General features: G+C 38.0%; 1 protein-coding gene across 1 annotated transcript; it reads right to left on the bottom strand.

Moving 5' to 3' along the window:
- Positions 513-26,292, bottom strand: SLC25A46 (solute carrier family 25 member 46). The gene is made up of 8 exons (XM_013995025.2): positions 25,864-26,292; positions 22,886-22,928; positions 21,976-22,033; positions 18,160-18,237; positions 17,411-17,511; positions 8,898-8,954; positions 7,554-7,611; positions 513-4,505 (listed from the first exon to the last, which is right to left on the bottom strand). Exons 1-8 carry the CDS (start codon positions 26,144-26,146, stop codon positions 3,927-3,929), a joined length of 1,257 nt encoding a protein of 418 aa, XP_013850479.1. The 5' UTR covers positions 26,147-26,292; the 3' UTR covers positions 513-3,926.

Raw genomic sequence — 26,292 nt, 5'->3', positions numbered from 1 at the left:
CTAGCATAAAATTAGAGAACTTAAGAGATGCTCGCAGATGACAAGGTAGAAAGTTCATAAGCTACAAGAAAGAGTTAAGAGGTAGGCTATGAAGGTTCAAAGAAAAGGAGAGAGGTTGTTTCCATCCTGGAGAAGAGAGGGGAATGGTGAGAACTGTGGAAGGACCCAGCAAAGAGCTCTTCCACTGCAGACTCAAGTACAGGTTAAGCTGGGAAGTCATTCGTTGGTGATAACGGTAGTGTCCTTCCTTCAGTTCTTCTGCTGAAGGCCACTGTTTAAACAAGGCAGACTTTGGCCTGGTGAACAACCTAAAATTGAGCGAGACCTGAGTCAAATTTGAGCTATGCTACTTACTAACTTAATGATCTTGGGTGAAGCTCTTAAACTCCCAGCCTCAGTTCCTCCGTTTGTAAAATGAGGATAATATCAGCACCTGCCTTATTCACAAGGTTGCTATAGGAACACACGAGACAGTGCACTTGAGTTCTTAATGAATAGTTCTCTAGCATCAGTAAGAGAATATTACTGATTTTATTTCAACATTTTATTGAACCTTTTCATATTATACAATTTACTTAAAACATTAAAATACCAGTGAAACAAAAACAACTTAAAAAAAAAAAAACCCACACACACAGACAAAACATCTCCTCTAGCTGAGGTAATATTGTATAAGATTCATTGTCAAATCACAAGTTTTTGTTACTCTGTTATACAACTTGGTACCATATTAATGATACTCAGTGACTTAAAAGGACATTATACATCCAGTTTACATGACAGGAGGGAGAGAGAAAGGGAGAGCAATGTACAACTATTTGAAAGAGAAGGGAAAGAAATGCTGAAGTTATCTGTTGAATTCTAGTGCAATGTGAATTGTTACTAAGGGGATTTTATTTGCTTATATATTATTGAAAAGAATTAATGCACACCTGGCTCTTTTCCAGAGTTAGTAGGATTAGTCTTTTGTGCCGCCACAGATCTAGGAAGCAAACTGAGGGCAAACATCCTACACAATCTCAGTTGTCAAAAAATCGAGTGTCAAAGTTGTGTGTTTTCTTTTCTTTTCTGAGATGTATGAATACGTAGAAATTCGTAACAAAACCAGTGCTGAAAAGACAACTGTGGGGAGTCAAGCACATCTGCAAAGGTGAGCTAGACCTCTTCTCCAGTTTTATTCCTCAAAACACTGGCTAAAGTTATCAAATGCCACATTCCATAGCCATTTCAAAATTAGTTTGTTTTTACTATTTCATATTTACAATGCTAGTGTTGGAGTTTGGAGGCTTAAATTGTTTAAACCTTGAGATGATTTTTCCATAAACCATAAAATAGTGTCTTGAAGGAAGGAGATTTATAAGCAGATTTAGTAAGTCAATTCATAAATTCACTCAACAGAGTAAGTTAGTATTTACGAGGTGTTTCAGTTTTTAATTCCATTGCTTTCAGACTATTTGACTGAAATTAAACCCTGCAATGTAAATTTAGCATATTATACTCCAGCTCCATGGCCAAAGTCTAGTTTATATAAGAGGACCACTGGGACTATGGAACATTTTAATAGAATCTTATTCATGATGCTATCAATTATACGGAATTAAAAATATTCTAAGCTATTATCTTAAGAAAAGTAGCTCATGGGTATTTGATTTTGGCACCCATATACTAAAGAAATAAAGTAATTTTTAAAGGGAAAGAACATGCCCAATGTTTATTTCACATATTCCTTTCTAAATGCAGTTAAACATATTTGGCCAGCATTTAAATGCTTGAATTTTAAACATTTTTTATGTTTCACCTAATTTGGAATGGTACTAAAAGATTAGTATTTTGTATTCCACATTTCAGTTTTAGTTTTAATATTAATTTGTATTCTTTCTCCTTTTTTAAAGAGACAGAAAATAAGAGCAGCCTACCTATGTGTGGTTTAGCCTATCATCTTGTAACAATTCCACGAGACAATTCATGTAACTGAATCTTCATGACATTGTCTGTCAAATCTTGAAATATCATTTTTAGCTAAAGGATCCCACAGATTTTCATTAGTAAATACTTGAATTCATTCAGATTCTTTTCTTCTAGAAATTTCCTGAAACTTGAAATTTACTCTTATCTAAAACCATTTTCTTTGATTATAATAAAATAAAGCGTCTTTAGGAAGTTGGACATATTATAAACATCTAAAAATGTATGCAGTAATTCAAAAACAATGAAAACAATTTAAATGTCACTAAACTGGACAAAGTAAACAGTAATCTGGAAGAGTACAACGTGTGTTTAATTTTACTTTCCCCCTCTTGGTAGAATTTTAACATGGAAAACTTAGGAGTTTTAGTCATTAAAACACACAAGATAGTAGAGATGCTACCTATATACTGTTTTACACATTTTGGATATCATTTTTTTTTGGTTCCAATGTTACTAGTCACAAAAAGTAACCATTTTGCTGACGTGTAGCAAGTAAAATAAATCTCAGCTTGTACGCGTTCCAAGTTGGACAACATCAAGGCAGTCACTGTACGTCACTGGGCTAAATGGTTCCCAGTAAAACTGATCACTCACACGAGGAAATGAAACTTCGAAATGTTTAATGATGATCAGTCAAATGCATATCATTTCACTATACAAAGAGTCTCTCCCACCAAATTCAATTTAGGAACAGAGAATTTTTTAAAGTGTATCATCAACTTTTTCACTTATTATTTGTTGAAATTTACTTTTTCTCACTCATAAAAAGCAAGGACAAACTTCCTTTAAGGTTTCCATTTTCTTCAGTATTCATCCAAAAAAGTTTCAATAAAAGCTGATAAGGATAAATCTGTTTTTCCCTTTATGTGTATTTAGTTTGGAGGATGAAACGATACACAAAACTAATAGAAAATAAAAAACTGAAGCCATTATTTAATGATGACTATATGGAAGGCAAGAGAGACAGATTCCCAGGTGAATGTTAATTGTGTCTTCTCTAAGACAAGTCATTCAGAAATGAAAAGCAAGTAACATTCCCTTCAGTACACAATTTGTAAATGTGGAAACAGGAATAGTTATCATGATTATCTTATGTTCTTCCTCTGTTAAGAGCGGCTCTAAAAACAGCCTGATGATTCATAAAACTAGGTTAGCAAATCAAACTTTATAAAAATATGATGAATTTCAAGGTGCTGGCACTGAAATGGTGAGTTTGGATATGGGCAAATAATGCTGTTTGCCTTAAATCTTTCAGGTCCCTTGGCTTTTAATGGTTTGTCGTGACATTCAAGCAGAAAGTACATGACTTCATTTGATGCAGTAAGCTGATCTTAGTGTGGAAATTTTACAGGGATGAAGGAAATTCCAAGTTAAATGTATGCATATAAATGGACTTATATAATAAATGTACAGCCATTAAAGTTATACAGGGACAGTGCACTTTAAAACTCTTAGCTCTGGTTTACGGAGCGCCAAATCTAATCCTTGTCTTTATTACTGATAACATAATTTATTTGCTTAAAGGTAAACTACGATCTCCTGCTTCTGTACACTTAGTAAGAATGATATACCAATATCAATCTAGACGGTGAAATTAAACATGAAATACATACTAAAGTCAGATCAAATAAATTTGGCTCTGGAATAACTGAAATGTTGTTTTCAGTTTGCTGACAAATTTTTGAATCTTCCCAAGATCATTTTTAGTTCAGCATGAGTGCTACACTAGCTAGAATTTAATTCATGTTATTTTTATTCAGTTTTCAAATTTGGAAAACTTCAAATCCAAAATATATACTCATGCCTTTTTAAACAAGAGTTAATATAATCAGCATGGGCTTTTGCTACCAGTTTCACTTTCTAATCCATTTCCCACCCCAGTACTTCACTTTTATCCCTTCTAATTTCATAACGAAGCATCCAGATGATGTCTTTTAGACTAACCAGGAATCTAAATTTCAAACACTATTCTGAAGAAGTGCAGAGTAAATAATTTTGGTAATCTGTAAAACAGCTGCATGCAGTGTGTACTGTATTACAACAGCACCAAAGCCTTTATAAAAACCAAGCATTCCTTCCTCCTGCCTTATGGTATTGATACAGTCTCTCATCCCCTCATACTGTGTATTAATTGGAAGCACTTCATAGCCAAGGTCTGTATTGTCAATTATTGTGCGTGTTCCTTGAATGTGAAGGCGGTGCAGAACTGTTTCCAGTGGGTAAAGTATAACATCAGAGCAAAGACTCGCAGCAAAGTTAGCCATAAGCTCTGGAAAATAAGCATCCAACATACTCTGCATCGGGCTAGTGCTCTCAGCTAGGTGGCTATTGTAAGTCTTTCTCTTTAGAATGAGCAGGACAATTTTCTGAATGACTGAGCTGATGATGTAATGAAGAACCCCATGCAGCACCGTAGGGAAGATCAGGGAAAGAAGCGGAAGTAGGCGTTTGCTATGAGGCACTCCCATGCCTATCACTCTTCCAATCCCTTCTTTAACACATTCCAAAATTCCAGCGTTGTCTCGAATGATCTCACTCTGAAATGAAAGTGATAAAATAAGTAAAAGTGAACATTTGCTTCTTCTGCCACAAAGGATTCCTTTTAGGTCCCCTTTCAATCCTAATTTTCTGACTAAAGAGGAAAAACATCAACAGTCTGCAAACTTCAAATGTTATCTAGGCATTAGATTCTTTTTTTCAAATAAAATCTCATGAAACAGATAGCAGTGAAGCTGGGAGCTCTTTTTATTGGGGAAGGGGAATGGGAAGAGATGTGGAGGGGAACTCACCTGATTGGTTTCTCCACCCTCAAGAAGCTTTCTAGAGCTCATTTTGAAAAGCAACAACTACAGGACACTCAAGAGGTAAAACAGTGCTTAGAGTTCTTAAGCAAACATGGGTTTAAACCCTGCCTCCATCATGTACTTAATGGTTATGTGACAAAGGGCAACTTACTTAATCTCTCCTAAGAGTCAGTGTACCATTCTACAAATAATGGCATTAGTACCATCTACCTTTTATGCACAGCACTGCTGGGAGCATTACATGAAAAAAGGTCTGACACCCAGAGGCACTCAAGAAATGTGAGTCATTATTGCCTGAGGTGTCTGCCTTTTTACAATTCTGGCGATGTGTATAATTAAGTTTTTGATACCGGTTACAGAGGCGTGGACTGGCAGAAAAGGAACAGCTAAGAGGCCAATTTGGCTGCAGCAATGACTGAAGAAGATAATAGCACAAAATGAAGTTCAAAAGGCAGTCAGAGGCCATACTATGCTACTGTGCAGACTTTGGCCTCTAGTCAAATGGGAAATAACCAGTTGGTTTTAAGCACATGATGGATGACATATCGTTTATGTTACACTGGCTGTTGTGCAGAGGAGGATAAGAGCAGAGACTGAGTTAAAGATAAGACAGTGGGTTGTACTAACAGGTAGGAATGTAAATAAAATGCTTCAACTTTGCTTTTATCCTAAAATTACAGCTAATAGGAATTATTGGTGGACTGGTTTTGGAGTATGTAAGAGAGAAGACAAGGATGACCTCAAAGGTGTTGGCCAGAGGAAGTAGCAGAACAGCGATGCTAATGAGCTGGGCAATATTGTGGGGGTAGCAATTTGGGGGAGAAGAGCCAGAGTTCAGAAATGTTAAGTCTAAGGTATAACCTTTCAAGTGGAGTTTACCATCTGGACGACAAGGGAAAGGTCCAAGCTGGACATGTAAATGTAATAGTTTTCAGTAAAAAGAATATATTTAAAACCATGAGACTAAAATGAGCTCACCTATCCTAATCCATTGCCTGAGAAAGCATGATGACTGACTATGAATGATGAAAGAAATATGACAATCAAAACTTTCCTAATTTTTTAGTTCATATAAAGATTTGAGTTAAGAGGATTCATGAGAGTAAATGAGTTCTCCAGAACAGTGGATATGGGATAAAAAGCAGAGAAGGTCAAGAAGCACAGCAGAAGAGATGGAAAGGAGATTACTAAGAAAAGGAGGATGTTCGGGAGAGTAGGAAGGGAAAAAAAAATCAAAGAAAGGGGGTAAAAAAAGGAAATTAGAAAAAAGGGAGTCAAAAGGAGGCACTTAGCAGGTGGAACCTGGAGCAGAAAAAATAGGGGGCAGATATTGTGTTTTTTTTTTAAAAAAAAAAAAAAAAGGGAGTTCTCGTAGTGGCTCAGTGGAAACAAATCTGACTAGTAACCATGAGGTTCCAGGTTCGATCCCTGGCCTTGCTCACTGGGTTAAGGATCTGGCGTTGCCGTGAGCTGTGGTGTAGGTTGCAGATGCGGCTCAGATTCCACGTTGCTGTGGCTCTGGCGTAGGCCGGCGGCTACAGCTTTGATTCAACTCCTAGCTGGGCACTTTACATAAATAATATTATAATCCAGTAGTAAAATATTACATCCATTTTATGGATGATAAAATTAAGATTTAGATAAGTTAAGACAACTGCTTAAAGTCTAGTTTAAATAGAGAATTTTGACTAGACATGGGTCTGTCAAAAGGTAAAACTTGTTTCCACCCAATATATTACATTGTCTAGTTCTTTTTCCTTAAAACTACCTTTCTGCTGTTCTTTCCCCCCCTTATTTATATGATGAGGCTTTCTCAGAGAGTGATCACTGCAAACTTCAGTCCCATACAAAGGTTTTATTTCACAATACCAAGTACAAGGGAACAGGAAAGGATATCTGGGTAGCAAGACATTAACTTCAGTTAATTATTCTAAAAAGTAAATACCTAAAAAAAACCAACAATGGGGCCAGAAAAGCAATTAAGTAGAGAAGAATAATTAGAAGAGGACAGGTTGATCTAGTGAAGTTTTTAATAAAGATGAAATTCATACACACTCAAGACAAAAATATGCTGAAGGATCAAATACTGGAAACAGAAAACAGGGGCAGTCAATTAGCTGGATTTGTGTATAGGTAAAGTTAAACTATCCTATCTCATAGTTTTAAGTATAGGAATGGCCTGGTGAGAAAGTACATTAATTCAATGTACCTGAAGCGCCACCAAGTGGTTAGAAGAAGGTTGCTTTAGCGTTGTAGTACTTAACACACCATAGCATCAAATGTTCCTTAAAAGGCATATTTAAAAAGAACGCTGTTAGTAAACTGCCTGTGGGAACCACCATCTCACTGTTAGGATGATTATTCCATCATATTTTATGTTCAGGTAATTAGTGATTTATTGTCTGATAAGCCATAACCATTTGAATTATACATAAGGGTGTTAAAAGTTGAAGGAAAAAAAAACCTATAGTTTTTTTGTAATTCAGAGCAAGGCATAGGCTGGGTTCTGAGAGGTCTGAATGAAGAGTACCCATAGATAGTACATAGCTACTTATGTAAAGGAAGAAAAGAATTAAAATTGGAGGTGTGCAGGAAGTTCACAAAGGAAATAGACACACCAGCAATGTGCCTAGTGTATCATCTTTGATATATCTAAGACAGTTGTGAAATAAACATTTTAAAAGAATACTATCTTAAATTTTCTGTTACATTATCATGCATAAATATACTAAATAGTCCAAAAATATTCTTAATTAAAAATGACAATAAAAAATAGCTCACCTGTACTGTTTCAATTAGACTTGCTGAATAAAAAGGCATTGCCACTATATAAGTTAGGCTGTAGAAATTAAAATAAACTTATCAGTAAACTTGAAGCAAGACATTTTAGGTAAATTTTTAAATATCTACTTTAATATATCAACATAATTTATTTTCAAGCCTGAATAGTATTTTTTAAGGTTTTCAATTACTAATACCTTAGCCTAAAGGTACTTCAGAGACCTATAACACAAAAGGCTTTAATCAGCAATTAAAGATGAGAAATTAAGTATTAATAGTAATACAGGGACAGCCTGCAAAGAAAATAATTTTTTTTAAACCTGTAAAATGTAGGCTTGTTTATGATTCATTGTTTGGACATTGACCTACATATAGCTAATGTAGCCTATAAATCTGATACTTAAAATTTAGGATGAGGGATCATTCATGACTTGCCTTTTTAGTGATATTTGAACAAGTCTACTGTTCTGCTACTGTCCTATCTATTATCATTAGCCATTCCCAGATGTCCCACCCAGCAGAGCTAAGCCAGTTTTCCACAGTGAGTGAAGTCCCCTTTTATTATTAAAAAACAATATTGTACAGCTTTGCAAAGTTGCTTCCTATTGCCACTGTTTAGTAATACTACAACTTTGCAAGCCTGCAAAATATAGTTATTTAAAATGATATCAAGGTGGGACTTACCTAACCCTATGGGCCAGGTCCTGGCAAGTAGTGGTTTTCAAGGTGAATGAACATCACTAAGTAATAATGTGCTGGAATATCCCACAGAGGGAGCCAGCAAGCTGGGGGGTTTCCAATTCACAATCTTCAAAAAAAATTAAAAAGTGAAGAGTAAAATTCTAATCTACAAAAATGGTCAGTGTTGTAAAGTCATTAAGTGCCTTTAGGACTATATTTTATTATTATTTTTTTTTGAATATAATTACAATATATTTTTAAGGACTACATTTTAATGACACTAAGGTTTTGAGTTTGTTTATCACCATACAAATGAATTTGTATGTCTGCTTACAAGTAAAATAATAATAGTAATAATAATGATGACGATAATTTTTCTGGCAATTCAGGTTCAATAAATTGAAGACCTTTGGTAACTTCCTAAGAACATACTGAATAATTAGGTTGTGACTTCAGCCCTTTGAATTAGAAAGATCATTTTAAAAGATAATATATATTTCAGGATTTTATTCCTAAACTCTACATTACTTTTCTTATGAAGTTTAGTCCCATAAATACATCAATGTTCTACTTTCTTACATTTGTTTAATGCTTTTTTTTTTTAGTTCTACCTCTATAAAAACTGATGTAAAATTCAATATAAATGCAGCTTTTGGTACTTACGATTTCAGTAAAAGGTGTTCTCCTATTTGTCTAGGATTCCATTTATGTGAAATCTCCCTAAAAATAAATAAAACAAAAGCCATGTTATTTAAAACATCTTGAATTAGACCAAATTTCAAAAAGGTTATTAATTTTTTATTGTTTTTAACCTGTAGGAGAAATATACTGTAAACATTTTCCTTTCTGGGACCTGTCACATTTGTTGTGAGTTTAAAAGAGAAAAAACATATGAGGTCTTTCTGTATTACTGACAGAAGAGGAAGTTATAACTGATTATAAAAATGAGCATGCCACATCTGAGGAGGAGACTCAAAAACAACAGACTAGATGGCAAAGGGAAAGGGAAGCAAGAAAATTAGACACAGGAAGAAAAAAGCTTTATATATGTATGTTAAGAATGAAAATAAAAAAACAAAAACAAGGAGTTCCTGTTGTGATGCAGCGAAACGATTACGACTAGGAACCAAGAGGTTGGGTTCGATCCCTGGCCTTGCTCAGTAGGTTAAAGGATCCGGCTTTGCCCTGAGCTGTGGTACAGGTTGCAGATGCAGCTCGGATCTGGCGTTGCTGTGGCTGTGGTGTAGGTCGGCAGCTGTAGCTCCAAATGGACCCCAGGCCTGGGAACCTCCATATGCTGAGAGTGCGGCCCTAAAAGGAGAAAAAAAAAAAAAAAGAAAGTAACTGTAATGCAGAATGACACACAGATTGGTGTAGCAGCACCTAATTTCCAAAGTGCTTTTACTCATTATGACATTACTATTTTGTGACCTTTTTATATTCCATTATGTTTTTGAGCTCCTACTATATACCAGGCATTGTGCAAAGTGCTTTGCATGCATTACTTCTAACCTTCACAGTGACCCTATTACATCCACTTCATGGATGAGGACAGGCTCAGAGATGATTCATAACTTACCCAAAGCCATGAGACTAGCTGGTGGTGGAACTGCGTCTAAACCCTGACCTCTATGGCTGTACTCTCTGTTTGTACTGCCTCTCATTTCATTTGCTATAAAAGAAGGAATCCTATGAGATAAGCAAAGCAGGTATTGTCCTATTTCTTTTACTTATGAGAAAAATAAAGGTCAAAAAGATCACAGGAATATGTTCAAAGGGTATAGGCAAAACGCCAGGTCTGGAACCAAGGTCTAGGACCTGCTGTTGAGGTTACCTTTGGAAACCAGAAAAAAAGAGAAGAAAAAGAGAGGCAAGCTAAGTGAAAAACAAAAAGGGAGAAAATTCTATCAAGAGAAAAATCAAAAAGGAGAAAATATAGCGAGTAAAAGGGAAAGTAAATAAGGAGGCAAAAAAATCTGAAAAGGCAAACAGAAGGGATGGAAGGGAGAGGAGGAAGAAAGGTGGAGTGACTGAGAAAAGAAGTGTAAAATAAAGGGGAGACTGGGTGCGACCAGTGCCCTGATGACAGTGCTACCCGTGTACCATTTTCTACTGCAATGAGTAAATATGACAATCATAAGGAGATAAAGGAATAAATAATTTTAGGCGTTCCCACTGTTGTTCAGTGGGTTAAGGACTCAATGTTGTTTCTGGGAGGATGCAGGTTCCATCTCTGGCCTTGCCCAGGGGGTTAAGGATCTGGTGTTGCTGTGGCTGTGGTGTAGAGGTCAGCTGCAAGTCTGATTCGACCCCTGGCCCAGGAACTTCCAAATGTTGCAGGTGTGGTCGTAAAAAGAAAAAACAAACAAATTATATATATATAATATATATATATATATATATATATATGCACACATATGCATATATATACATACACCCACATGAATTTTATATTAAAAAGATGAAGAAAATCACTAATAAAAACACTATAATAAAGTGCTCTAAAAACAAACTTGGGACACTTACAGGATGGGTGGTATGCAAACTTTTGTTCATTTTTCTAGGAGACTGAAAGGTATGCAGAGAAATTTTACAATAGAACGACCATGTCTGATTTATAGGACCTGAGAGAGCATTCTGGGTGCCATTCTGATTGAGTTAATACTAGAATACCATATTAAGCCTGAACAACTACAGAAAAATATAGCTGGAATGACATTTAATGATTAAGTTGAAAAACGTAGAAGATTAGGCCACCCATCTTACAGACAGCGACTTTATGATTCTAAAACTAAATGTGCTAAATGGTTTGTAAATCTTTTGGGCACTGCTGTTACTCTTATTATGGCCTCAGAAACAGTTACCACAAATTATCATGACATTAATTTTGAGCATGTCATTAACATTATGGACAAAGGGGTCTGTGACCGGTGTTTCTGTAAGGACTGGGCCACCTCTCCTTTGAATACTAATTACCACTGCCAATTCTTAAGGTCATTAGGATTATTAAGGTAGGAAGAGCAAAAAAATAAATAAATAAATTTAGAACGAAGTATCTTAAAAAAAAAATCTTAAAAAAAAAAAAAAAAAAAAAAACAGCAGGGGAGTTTCTGTTGGTTGTGGCTCCAGTGGGTTAAGAACCCGACTAGTATCCATGAGGATGCTGGTTCTATTCCTGGCCTTGTTCAGTGGGTTAAGGATCTAGCATTGCTGCCAGCTGCAGTGTAGGTCACAGATGTGACTCTGATCTGGCGTTGCTATGGCTGTGACTGTGACTGTGGCTGGCAGCTGCAGTTCTGATCCAACCCCGAGCTTGGGCACTTTCATATGCTATAGGTAAAGACAAAAAAAAAAAAAAAAAAAAAAAAAATTAAAAATGCTCTTCCTTGTATCTGGCTCTTTACTTCTTCATAAAACGGGTAAAACTTGGAGTTCCCATCGTGGCTCAGTGGTTAACAAATCCAGCTAGGAACCATGAGCTTGAAGGTTTGATCCCTAGTCTCACTCAGTGGGTTAAGGATCTGGCATTGCCATGAGCTGTGGTGTAGGTCGCAGATGCGGCTCAGATCCCAAGTGGAGATCCGATTAAACCCCTAGCCTGGGAATCTCCATATGCTGCGGGTGTGGCCCTAGGAAAGACAAAAAGGCAATAAATAAATAAATGAATAAAATGAGTAAAGCTTAATGCTACAGCTCTAGAAATTTAAATTAGCATATTTAAATGCCTCAGGAAAGAGTAGTGCAAAAATGTACTTGTGATTAAACTTTTTTATATTTCACTGTCAAATATCAGATATGTAAATATATTTAATTCACTATTTCACAAGCAAAAGCTGCTCTTCAAATGAGCAACAAAATTAAGAGAAGTGACTTGCTTTTTATTAAATGTTTTCCATCTGATGGACTAACACACATATTCTCACACATCAATATACAAAAATAGAATTTTTAAATGACTATATTTACGCAGTCTTTACCTTCCACTGCCTCTTATTTTCCCATGCTGAAACAGCTGCCCTCTTAAAAAAAATCTTCCCTCCACCTAAACCAAACCCCTCATCTTCCAGCTCCTTCTTTTAATCTCCACTCATCACAGCCAACTTCGCAAACTTGCTATTTCCATGTCCTATGTTCCCACTCACCTCTGAATCCATTCCAAATTGGCTTCTACCCTATTATTCTACAAAACCAGCTCTTGCCAAGGTGGCCGTGACCTCCACGTCACTAAATCCAATGGACATTTTTAAGTCTGTACCTTATCTGACCTTTCCACAGCCATCTGGCACTGGTGCCCCTCCCTCCTTCTAGAAGCACTCCCTGCCCCTGTATTCCACTGTCCCGTATCTTCTGCTTTTTCTCCTCTCTCTGGTCTCCACTTTGACTCCTTAACCGGAGTCATTTTGGCCAGGGCATTTTTCCTTAACCCAGCAACTTATTCTGGACTCCCTAAAGGCTCAAGACCTCTTCTTTTCTTACTTTATATGTTAAACTCCTTCCCTAGGCAATCTCATCCAAGACAAGGCTTCACACCCTCCAAACCTATTAGCTTCAGTTAAGACTTCTCTCTGTGGCAGCCCGATGTATCATCTGCCTGACAACCCCACCTGGATATGGCAAGGTACCTGAAAATGAATTCGTCCAAAATCAAACTTGTGATTTTTCTTTCCTTAAGACTCTCCTAGTGTCCCTGAGAACTGTTAATCAGAAAGGAAATCTATTAAATTCAAGAAAGATTCCACTGTATTTAAAATGGAATGTGTTTCAAGTCAGTGAATTCAGAGGAGTCAGGAGAAAAAGGCAACATGAGGAGAAAAGGGCAAAATGGTTATATTGATAGAAGTACAAGTGTGAGATGTATCAAACGAAGTTGGAGTTCAACCAAATGGGTTCTGTGAGAGACTGAACTACACAGGTGCTCCTAATGTTAATGATATGAGAAATGCCACACAAAAAGGAAAGGGTACTTCAGGATACAGCAATGCAAAGTCTATAACTCACTCTGCCTGGGGGAAGGTTTGGGGAAGAATTTGGAGTGGTCTGAACAGTAGATAAAAAATATCAGGGATGCAGATTCTAAGTTATATACATTTTTTTTAAAGTGATAATATAGCGAAACTAAAAGCTTGGTAATTTAATAAGTACTACAGGCTTGTTCTTTTTCTCAGATGTGATCATAATCAGTATAAAACAACTAAATATTAGTGAATGCAAACTGCCTCACCTGTTGTACCTAGTGATCACTGTGCAATTAAAGGACTTCAGTCTAGGAGACCTGAGAGCCCCATCCTCCTCATACGCTGACTTCTGTGAAATGCTTTCGGTTACTGCTTTGCTGCCTTGTCTGCTATGACTCTGTTTTCCCCCAGGAAGTCAACCTTGCCCAAAGATATTAGAAGTAAAAAAAAGGGGTTCCCGTCGTGGCGCAGTGGTTAACAAATACGACTAGGAATCATAAGGTTGTGGGTTCAATCCCTGGCCTTGCTCAGTGGGTTAAGGACCCAGCGTTGCCGTGAGCTGTGGGGTTAGGTTGCAGACGCAGCTCGGATCCCACATTGCTGTGGTTCTGGTGTAGGCCAGTGGCTACAGCTCTGATTCGACCCCTAGCCTGGGAATCTCCATATGCCGCCGGAGCGGCTCCGGAAAAGACAAAAAGACAAAAAACAAACAAAAAAAATAAGTAAAAGAAAAAAAAATTTTTAAAAAAGTTTACACTATTATTTCAGAGAATGGCTTTGGTATCCAGTTACACAAGCCAATATCCTCACAGTCATTCTTGACACCTCCTTGTCTATCATTGACCACCTCTAATCTATCACCAAGTTCCATCAATTTTACCTAAACATATCTCAAAATTATCCATTTACATCCATCTCAAAAGATACAATCCTGGTCCTATTACTTCTCACCTAGGTTGTTATAGCTTATGAACATGTATCCTTCTATCTGCTTTGGTCCTCCTGAACTTTCTGTTCATCTCTCCTTACAATGACCCTTAAAAACATAAACATGACCATGTCATTGACTCCTGCTTAAAACTTTGCACTACTCTTTAAGTGACACACAAGTAGCAACTGGCTCTTAGTTGCTTTTTCAGAAGCAGATTGCTCTCCCTCCTACTCTGAGCTGCAGCCCTATGAGCCTTCCCTCAGTTACATGAACCCTCTTTTCCTTCTGCCACAAGCTGGTCTGTGTCTCCTGACTTCCATCTGGGTCTTAGCTTAAGTGTCACTTTATTAGGGACACTGTTCCTAACCCTCGAATACTCTCACAGAATATATTTTACTTTAACAAATATTAATTTGTAATTATCTGTTCACTAGTGGAATTGTGTTACTTAACATGTGTTTCTTACAGTAGATCCCAAGCTTTATGGTCACAGATACTGTTTGTTTCTTTTCCTCACTGTATACCTGATTTCCAGCACAGGACCTAGTACATAGTAGGTACTCAGGAAATATGAACTAAATAAATGAATTAATGAGTGTGATTTAGCACCAAAATTTAATCTAACTAGAATACCACAAAAATAATCTTCTCTGTCTTTAATAAGATTCAAAATGACCAAGAGAAAATACATACCCACATAACGGACACGTCTGTATGTCAATAGACCAAGAAAGATAATAAAATTCTCTGCCTTCTCATTCCCATCACTCTTTTCCTTTCCCTTCAACCTGAGGTTAAGTTACTACTTCATCTCTGCTTTAGAGAAATGGTGTTACTTGCCTAAGTTCCCAGAAACAAATAGCCAGGACCAATAATGCTCTAACTGCAAATACAGAATTCTTTATGCTTTACCATGCAGACATGACTTGAATTTTGTTAAATTTTTATAGATATTTGTGTTTGTGGGAGAACTTCAAGAACATGCGATGACAAGTACTAAGTTTTGATCTTATCCTGTGATATAAAAGGCAGTGGGGTGATAAAGTTAGCCAAGGGCAGAGATTCAGATTAAGTATGAGAGGAGAAACTTCTAGCTGAACAAACATTTTTTTGTTTGTAACATTTGGCAAAGCTGTGTTAAAGGAAATTCAAGGCTATGCAGTCCTTTGAAAGCTGTCACATTGGCAGCCTGGTAGCAGTCTCTCCTGCCTTTATTTCCTTTCCTACAAAGAATGAATCTCAAGGTTGACTGCTAGTGGCAGTACCTTCAACTACCTTACCTCCCTGTCAATACAAAAAATTCACCCTGCGAGGGGCCAATTTTGGATTAACAGATCCCAGTCTTTAACACCATCTCTGGGATTTACTTTTAATACAGAAAATCACAGAATCCTGCCAAATAGTACCTAAAGAAATGTATGATCTCCAATGTTACGTAGTTACATTATTCTCATATATTCCTCGTGAGGGTCCCTTTCTGTTATGAATAGTTGTGACTGTCCCAAACATCTATCATCTTTCTTACGCTTTCTTGGACCCTAGTACTGATCCTTCTTTTGCTTAATGACTTTGTATTGTGTTTCAGAGAGAAAACAAGACTCAAAAGCAAATATCCCCAGGTTCTCTGCCCTCTCCCTCCAAAAGATCTACAATTCTAATTCTCTCTCGGCTTCTAGGAGACTCTAGTCCTATAGCTTACTCCCATTTTCAGTTTGTTTTGTGAACATCTCTAACTACTCCACTCAACTAGTTCTCCTACCACACACGGGCAGTGCGCACAGATATGCACTCTCCTACCACCCAGGATCCTGTCTTTGTCCACGTCCTGTCATTCAATCTACACATTCTCCTTAGGGAAATTCATCCATCTGAATGCTCCATGATTTGCTAATATTTTCTTTTTGTGCCACAACATTCAAAGCTATGCCTCCAGCTACAAATTTTCTCTGAGACACTGATCCATAGTGCCAACCACTTTCGTGACATGTCCCTCTAGCTGTCTTGCAGAAATTTCAAACTTCATTTATTGCAAGTTACATTCCTTACCTTCTCTTCCATTCCAACTTACTCTTCTTTATGAATTTTCCCACTCAGGTCTAATCTAGAAATCTGTCACTGATGCTAATTAACTCTTCCGTAACCCCTTTCCCAATCTAGCACCAATTATCTATCAATTATATTGATATGTCAATCCAGCTCCTCCTTTCTGGTTCTTTTCCATATTTCAGACATTCTTAATCTGGCCTAGATTACTGTAACTGTTCTCCACCAGTTCACCTCTTTTTTTTTTAATGCTGCCGCTCAGTATATTCTTGATCAGAGAACCCACATAGTGAAAAAAAGAGACAAAAAAACCCCCTTGGGGGAATTCTTTTTGTGACTCAGCGGTTAACGAATCCGACTAGTATCCATGAGGATGCAGGTTCGATCCCTGACCTCGCTCAGTGGGTTAGGGATCCAGCATTGCTGTGAGCTGTGGTGTAGGTTGCAGATGTGGCTCAGATCCCATGTGGCTGTGGCTATGGCATAGGCTGGCAGCTGTAGCCCTGATTTGACCCCTAGCCTGGGAACTTCCATATGCTGTGGGTGTGGCTCTAGAAAGGAAAACAAAACAAAACAAACAAACAAAAACCCCCTTAGGTTCCCAGCACCATAGAAAGTAAGGCCTAAGTCACTTACAGAGGCAGAACCATGCTTCAGTCTAGTACCTCAGACTCTTTTTGTGTTCTGCTTCACATATGCCCAATAGTCCAAGCATGAGACGCTTATTTCGGAGACCTTCCAACTTCCATAAAACTGGGCATGCTGTCACCTCTACTTGCTCTGCTTCTCTGCCAAGTTAATTCCTACTCATAATTCAGGATCTAGCTCAGATTTCAGTTCTTGCTTGAAATCTCTGCCAATCACTCTATGCAAAGTGCCCTTTGCACTCTGAAAGGGGTTTATTTAATTACAGCGCTAATCACGATTTACTAATATTTTCTTACAGTGTTTTCTTCCCCAACTAGACTCTTAAAGAAGAGGAACTGCTCACACATTCATGTTTGTTCCTTAGCTGATCATTGTTAACACATAGCAATAAGAACTGAAAGACATATCTCAATAGATACTGGACCAGGAAGCATTTTCTTTCTCACATGCTAATTCAGTAAAATATAATTAACTTTACTCTCTGTTCCTTCTCTTAGCTACTTCAGGCAAGTTTTCAAAATCAAGGTATTTTTAGAAACTATTACATTTTGTCATATTTTTAATATGAAGCTAATATTGAGAAAACGCCAAAAGGGTACCTTGGTAAAGGTGTGAATTCACTGATTATTCCCTCTGCTCCAAGTGTAACTCCTTGGACAATAAATGTACTTCCCATTCCTTTCCAAAGGGCCCTTGGTCCCTAAAATGAACAAAATTTATTATTTCTGTTAATGCCTAAATAAGAAACAAAAAAGGTCTTAATAATACTTGATATTAAATGTTTACTGCTATTTTCCAGTAAGGCATTATTCTTTAAGACATTTTAGTAGAGAACTTCAACTAAATTAATTCCTATCATTTTATTTTAATACTTGTCAGCTAACCTACATCTAGGCCAAGAAGAACAATCCACTTAATTAAATAACACTAGGAATTCCTGCTGTGGTGCAGTAGGTTAAGAATTGACTACAGTGACTCGGGTCACTGGCCCAGCAGAGTGGGTTTAAGGATCTGGTGTTGGCATAGCTGCAGCATAGGTCACAGCTATGGCTCTCATTCAATCCCTGGCCCAGGAACTCCATATGCTATGGGTGTGGCCATAAAAAAAAAAAAAAACCCTCTAATACAGATTAAACACCCATAATATTTAATTAATTCTGGCAAGGGTGTGAATTCACTAATTATTCAGCAACATCAAAAAGATGTCATTACCATGTTAAGTTAGTTTTAGTACAAGAGTTAAAATATCTTTAATAACTAAATTAAAAGGAATTATTGATGCTTTAATGATTTCTAAGGTGATGGTTTTTATAAATAACTTTAATAGAATATATAGACTAATTCTCACCTGAGTTTTATTGAAGCTGTACATAATATTGATGACTGTAAATGGAGTGAGATGATAATGCCGAGCATGGTAATTAACCTATAAAAAAGATATTTCATGATTATTTTGTTATTGTTTTATCAAGAAATAACAAGACATGAAAGATAGAGTGAGTCATAGCATAAATAAAAGTTTAATTCTAAAGTCAGCATAAATTACACATGAGCAAAATGACTCTTGAATGTGCTATTTGAAATAACTTAAAAGTACAGTACATGTGGTTATACAAACACTGCCCTGAAGATCAGTGCACAATATATATAGTAATGTAGAATATGCAATGAAGAGGAATTTGTTGTTTGATATTTACATTTCTTTTTTCTTTCTTTCTAGGGCCGCACCTGCGGCATATGGAGGTTCCCAGGCTAGGGGGTCTCTTCGAGCTGTAGCTGCCGGCCTAAGCCAGAGCCACAGCAACACCAGATCCGAGCCGTGTCTGCAACCTACACCACAGCTCAGGGCAACACTGGATCCGTAACCCACTGAGCAAGGCCAGGGATCGAACCTGCAACCTCATGGTTCCTAGTTGGATTCGTTAACCACTCAGCTACAACAGGAACCCCGATATTTACGTTTCTTTAAACACAAGAATTACATTCAGTGTGGCAAAATGCTAAGCCATTTGACTCAAAGGACCCACAAAAGACTCAGGAAATAGCAGATTCCTATCTCCCAAAGGCAAGCAATAACAAGCTATAAAAATTGGTAAATTATGAAATAAGGAGTTCCCGTCGTGGCGCAGTGGTTAACGGATCCGACTAGGAACCATGAGGTTGCAGGTTCGGTCCCTGCCCTTGCTCAGTGGGTTAACGATCCAGCGTTGCCGTGAGCTGTGGTGTAGGTTGCAGACGCAGCTCGGATCCCGCGTTGCTGTGGCTCTGGCGTAGGCCGGTGGCTACAGCTCCGATTCGACCTCTAGCCTGGGAACCTCCATATGCCGCAGGAGCGGCCCAAGAAATAGCAACAACAACAACAAAGGCCAAAAAAAAAAAAAAAAAATGAAATAAGTAAAGGGGGTCGGAATTAATACATACTAAGTAAAATAATAAAATAGCATCAGGAGTTCCCGTCGTGGCGCAGTGGTTAACGAATCCGACTAGGAACCATGAGGTTGCGGGTTCGATCCCTGCCCTTGCTCTGTGGGTTAACGATCTGGCGTTGCCGTGAGCTGTGGTGTAGTTTGCAGACGCGGCTCGGACCCAGCGTTGCTGTGGCTCTGGCGTAGGCCGGGGGCTACAGCTCCAGTTGGACCCTTAGCCTGGGAACCTCCATATGCCGCGGGAGCGGCCCAAAGAAATAGCAAAAAGACCAAAAAAAAAAAAAAAAAAAGCATCAAAATGCATCATACATTTTGGAGGTATTATTTCCTAAAATATTTTTTAAAGTTACTCATATATATGTATACACTGGATCACACTAATATTGTTGCAATGTAAAATTTGTGTGTGAAATTCACTGTTCTAGGGCATTTAACACTATTTATGATATTAATTTTATTTTAAAAAAGTACTTAAGGGAGTTCCCGTCATGGCTCAGTGGTTAAAGAACCCAACTAGTATCCATGAGGACGCGGGTTCAATCCCTGACCTCACTCAGTAGGTTAAGGATACGGCATTGCGGTGAGCTGTGGTGTAGGTTGCAGACAGCTCAGATCCCGCACTGCTGTAGCTATAGCATAGGCCAGTGGCTACAGCTCGGATTAGACCCTTCCTGGCTTGGGAATTTCCATATGCCACAGGTGTGGCCCTAAAAAGCAAAAAATTAAAATTAAAAATTAAAAAATATTTTATCTTGGCTGTGCCTGTGGCATGCAGAAGTTCCCAGACCAGAGCTCGAACTCGAGTCAAAGTTGTAGCAATGCTGGATCCGTAACCCACTGTGCCACCAGGGAGCTTCCTGTAAATGCTGTTTAAATAGCTAATTCTCTCTATATTCTTGCTTTGTGGTAGTAAGCATTAACAGTTTAATTTTTAATTATATCTTTTATAACTTTTTTTTTTTTGTCTTTTTTGCCATTTGTTGGGCCGCTCCCGCGCATATGGAGGTTCCCAGGCTAGGGGTCGAATCGGAGCTGTTGACACCAGCCTACGCCAGAGCCACAGCAACGCGGGATCCGAGCCGCGTCTGCAACCTACACCACAGCTCACGGCAACGCCGGAACCTTGACCCACTGAGCAAGGGCAGGGATCGAACCCGAAACCTCATGGTTCCTAGTCGGATTCGTTAACCACTGCGCCACGACGGGAACTCCATCTTTTCTAACTTTTCAAAGATGATACTAAGGCATCATTTGCCTTTTTGATTGTACTGACATTTCCGATAATAATGCAAAAGCAGTGGTGGGTAAAAATGCTAACTGCTAACTATCCATGGCATGAATCAAGGCAGTAGCACCAAAATGTATTTTTATACTAATTGTATTCTTCATATGACTCACTTGTCAACAGGAAAAAGCCACTCTCCCTAAAGAATGCCCTTGGGGAAACAGTAAAATATACTAATTTTATTAACTTTTGACTCTTAAGTACATATCATCTCTCTCATTAATATTTTGTACGTTTCATAATGAAGACGGCTATCATAAGGAAAATAACATGTCTGGTGGAGTTTTAAGATTGAACTATCCACTTTTTTCATGGAACACCATTTCTTCTGGAAAAACTAACAGACTATAATTATTCACACCTGGGACAAACATGTTTTAAAACTGAACAAATTGGGCTTGTTGATTTAAAAAACACAAAAGTATTTATTACGAATGATGTTTGGGCTTACAAGCAAAAATTAGAATTCTGGAAAACCTATATCCAACCATCAGGAACCTACCAAAACTGAAATGCTTTTCTGGTGATACTGGTAGTGATTTTACTTTTATTTTTTATTTTGCTGTGGTGTGCGGTGGTTTGATGTAGAATCTCAGTTCCCAGACCAGGGAGTGAACTCAGGCTGCAGCAGTAAAACTGCTGAGTCCTAACCACTAGCCTACCAGGGAACTCCCTGGTAATGAGTTTAATGATGTGTTTTTTTGATACTATAAAATCAAATGTCATACCATTTAGAAGATCTCTGTAATTTGGTAAATCAATATTTTTCAATTAATCAGTGCATGATGTAATGGAATCATGCATGGGTAAAAAAATCCATTCAACAGGAAGTACACATTAACAGATTTTAATTTAAGAGTACAGAAAGTTAATGGATGTGGTTTCAGATTTCATACTGCAAATCACTTTTAAAAAATTAAGACAGTGAGTTCTGGTGTAGGAGCAAAGAAGATTATCTGCAAATTATCTGAAAAAGATACTCCTATTTTTAAAGACATATGTATATAAGGCTAGACTTCTTTCAAAAACAGTGTTTTGATACAGACTGATTCCAGAAGCAGATGTGAAAGTGTGGCTGTCTTATATTAGCCAGATACATTAAAGGTATTTTCAAAATAATAGTGATTTTGCATAAAAAACTCATTAACATCGAATGAGTTTACTATTATTTTAATGAATTCAAAATATATATGTTAAAATTTTCCCCGTTTCAGTTTCTGAAATGGCAAATATTGACAGATATAATCCACATAAACAATAGTTCTTTGGAAACCTCAATAATTTTTAAGACTTAAGAGCTTTCAAAGACCAAAAAGTTTGAGAACTGATATATCATACATTTTGGTACATGTCACATAGAATAAGGGTTACATGGTCTCAGCCGTTTCTCTGAGGTCTCTACTTCAAATCAGGGTTAGGATTATTGCTTAGAAAATCACAGAAGTACACTTACCTGACACTGGCGGCGTAGAACAATGCAAGGATGGGCCAGTACATTTTCTGTAAAAAGACTATAAAAAATAATTTATATTTACATCATATTTAACTTACAGCATATGTAATCTGAATTTATTCTTAAAGAACCATGCATTATTTTAATCATGCATTCTTCTTAAGAGTAAAAAAACAAAGAGTTTTCTAATGTCTAGACATGTTTGCAAAGCATTCTATCAATAACAAGATTCAATATGAATAAAACTAAAGCTAGACCTGCAAACTGGTAAGCAAAGGAAGTAACACACAATATTAACACGTACAGCATAAAAATGAAATTACATCTTATATCCCTGATATGGAAAACTTCTTCCCTATACAATTTAAACACCCCTTCCCCTTTCCATTTCTTTCAAGGGTGCTCTATGAACGATGTTTCTATCAGAAGAGCCATCTACTTTTCATGAACCCCATTCTATAAAGTCTGGTTTTGATGTACTCTGCATTTACGTTACAGGGATTTTAATGACTATGTAAGTGAAACCTAGATGCCGTGTTGCTTAATATCTTGTTATAATTTAAATATACTAGAAAAAGTTTCAATGGACAATGATTTTTTTGGAGGGGAAGACAAGATTAGATTGTATTTCATTCTTTGGATAGACACATGGAAGTTCTTATAATATTCCTTGCAAAATTATTTTGTGATTACAAAACTGAATGACTATCCTCCATCCTTACTGAGGAAAAAAAAAATCAAGTTATAGATTTTAAATAATTTTTTTCTGCAAAACATTTTTCAATATTTAATCGACTGCTCCAAAGAATCAACCTAAAGGAAACAATACTAATTATTGAATACTGTAAATTTAAGAAACAACTTAAAATAAAAACTTGAATTAAAAATCTTTAGATGAAACATTAATTACCTTGCAAGTCCAATACCAAATCCAGCAAATCTATTCAACTGTTCTAAAATAAAAGGAATAAGATTACTCATAACCAGTATTTAGGTTTACTGTAAAAACAACAAAAATATTTTCTTCTACTGTGACATTCTTTTAAACTCCCTGTCCCTAAATCAATTTCTGATAGCGGTCAGGGAGTCCATTTAAGGCATGAGGGCTCTTTTGTTGCATGTGGCAAGTTACAAGGTATAGACCTAAAGGCACAACTGCTTTTTAGCTCCAATTCATTGTTACTACATGGGACTCTTAAGTCCAGGGTTTCAAAGCTGTGCTTTTCCTAAAGAGATATTCTCATTTTTATATAGTATCTTCCAATTTTAAAATACTGGCAAGTATTTTTATAAGCGTTAAAATGTTGTGTGGGCCAGATGAAACACATCTGCAGGTAGAATCTAAGGGCTAGGAATTTTCAAATTCTGACTACAAACAATTTAAAATTTTTCCTAGAGAAGGCTCTGACTGTTGCTTTCAAGAGTCGCAAGTAAAAATAAATAAATGAATAAATAAATACCATGAAAATTATTAAATTGAAAGAGCACTTAGGGTCATTGAAATGGGTAAACAAGGCTCTTTTTTCTGTCTCCCAAAGTTTTAAATACTTTGATAGTAGCTACTTAATTAGGTTTCTGTGATAGGCTACTGTAGGTACATATGTGCTACTGATGATGCCATATCTATAGTCATTAGAGTTTACAGCTGGAAAAATTCCTAAAAAACTAAAATAATCTTTTTCTCTGACTAAAAACCTTAAAATCATAAAGGTGATAAATCATAACCATAGGAGACTAGGCAGTAAATTTCAGTAATAATACAATATTCACAAGGGTAATTTTTCTCTCTCATTCTCTTTTCTCCAATCTGTCCCTCTCATCTCTGCTCTTTTGAATGAAGTAAAGCCTTCACTATTTCCTGCCAGAACAAGGCCATGTCAACAGTTTCTAGGGAAACCATTTGGTTCATCCTTGCCCTGAAAAACGTACAAGCTAGACAGAAAGACGCTTCTTTTGCTCAATTAAGATGCTTTCCTCCTTTCAGCTTTTCCCTTTTTTGTGTATAGAGGTCATCCACTAATATTAACAGAAATACGAATGACATTGTCTGGAAGGTTTATTATTGTCAACTGTATAAGTCGCTCAGGCTTTTAAACTCTTTGCAAAGTTACATTCACCAGTCTCTCTCTCCCTCTTTTTTTTTTTTTTTTTTGGTCTTTTTAGGGCAGCACGCCGGGCATATGGAGGTTCCCAGGCTAGGAGTCCAATTGGAGCTGTAGCCGAAGCCTATGCCAGAGCCACAGCAACTCAAGATCCTTAACCCACTGAGCAAGGCCAGGGATGGAACCCGCATCCTCATGGATGCTAGTCGGGTTCGTTAACCCAGCCACCACAAGAGCTCCCACCAGCCTCTTAACTGCTGCAAAAAAGCCACAATACCCTGGTTATTAAGAGCTCCCGGTCACTGTAACCATCAAAGCATAAGTTATGAAAAGATAAAGACATCAGCTTTACTGCCTAAGAAGGTAACTGCAACAATCGTATATGCATTTCAACTTATTTAATTTGTAACTTTCCAGTACTCCTTTTGGGACCAATAGAAAAAAATCAAACTAGAGTGAAAACACTAATTGTATGACACTAAGTCAATGATCCTCCTCCAAATATCTTCGCGGGATAGTATTTAAAGTCTATTCCTCCCAGTAACCCAAATCAAATAAATATTACCGTGCCCACAAGTCAAAATCAAAGAAATAAGAATAAAATTTATATCCAGAATATACATAATATTTAATGATACAATCTATTATTCTAACAATTTCAGGAGAACGAAGAGAGGCAGCAAATTTTTCCATCTTATGAAGACTTTAAGACTGTCTAGATCACACAGTGCTGCAATTAAAACACAGGTCTTCTGACATCCTACAGAGAATAATCGTATCTTAATTCCAAAGTATTATCTTGAAACTACCTGTTTTTTGTTTTGTTTTGTTTTTGCCTTTTCTAGGGCCACTCCCTGCGGCATATGGAGGTTCCCAGGCTAGGGGTCTAATTGGAGCTGTGGCCACCGGCCTACACCACAGCCACAGCAACGCGGATCCGAGCCGCGAATCCTTAACCCACTAAGCAAGGCCAGGGATCGAACACACAACCTCTTGGTGCCTAGTCGGATTAACTACTGCGCCACGACGAGAACTCCTGTTTTTTTCATTCTTTAGTTGAGTTTTTAAATCAGAAAAAGGAAAGCATTAGGTGGGAAAATACAGGGGCAGTTGGGGGATCTAGAACATGGGCACGATTTCTATGATTAAATGGGAAAAGAGAGGTATCCTTTTAGCCTACTCTGTAGTAGGCATAACTCATCCTCATTTTACCTGCCACTTCTAAAACCCTGAGTTATTCTTAGAGACGAGAAAACTGGGGGATTACAAAGGTTAAGAAAGTCTCTCAGCTTTCAAGAAGTAGAGCCAGGTTTGAGCCTAAGAGGGCTTTTCTCTTTCCATAACACAAAGCCACAACTGATTAATTAAATCAAAGGAATACAGCTGTCGGTGAGTTAGGTATAGTTCGCATGATTCTCAACACAGTAAATAATCCGACTTCCTTCTTTCTTGAATCAGACTATGGGTTGTAATACGCCAAAACCCTCCGCAGTTTCTACCACACACCCCACAGCTAAGGCAGGTGTCTTTTTTGGAGACGATCCCGGAGAAAACATTTGTGTGAGCAAGAGGAGACGATCCCGGAGAAAACATTTGTGTGAGCAAGAGGGAGGAGCCCCGCCTGAGAGGCAGAGGACGAAAAGAGGGCAGAGGGTGTGGTGCGCGATAGGCCGAGAGGCCCGGGAGGCGGGACCCTCCAGGCCCGGGAGTTCGGCTTCTGGGCTCTGCGGATTCCCTTACGGCCCCATTACTCCACCAGCCCCTGCTTGTGCCCCATTTCCCTCACCGCTGCTCTGCCCGGGCACGCTACCACCGCTGCCTCCGGGAAAGGGTTCCTCCGCTGGGCCCTCGAGCGGGGTGGAGGGGGCGGGCACGCCGTAGGGCGGGCTCTTCTCGCCCCAGTGCAGGTTGCGGCTACCCGGGATGTCTGGGGGAGTGGTCACCCAGTGGCTCAGGTCAGACGCCGAGCTGAAAGACCTTGCAGGGAAAGCGCCGCCAAAGCCTTGCTCATCCCGGGCACCGCCCCGATAGCCCAAGCCATCGAATCCGTCCGGGCGCCTCGGATGCATCGCAGAGGGGGCAGGATGAGGCGAGCTCACCCGGACCCCACCACCACTGGGGCCACAGCGACCTCGAGGTCCACAGCTTCTTCTCTGCAGCCGCCGCCGCGTCCGAGGAAATTCTGACAACCGGAAGTCACGTTGCAAATCCGGAA

This window comes from Sus scrofa, chromosome 2, assembly GCF_000003025.6.
Source record: "Sus scrofa isolate TJ Tabasco breed Duroc chromosome 2, Sscrofa11.1, whole genome shotgun sequence".
Classification (NCBI taxonomy): domain Eukaryota; kingdom Metazoa; phylum Chordata; class Mammalia; order Artiodactyla; family Suidae; genus Sus; species Sus scrofa.
Note: the sequence above shows the minus strand (reverse complement) of the source record. Positions and strands in the feature narration are given on the sequence as shown.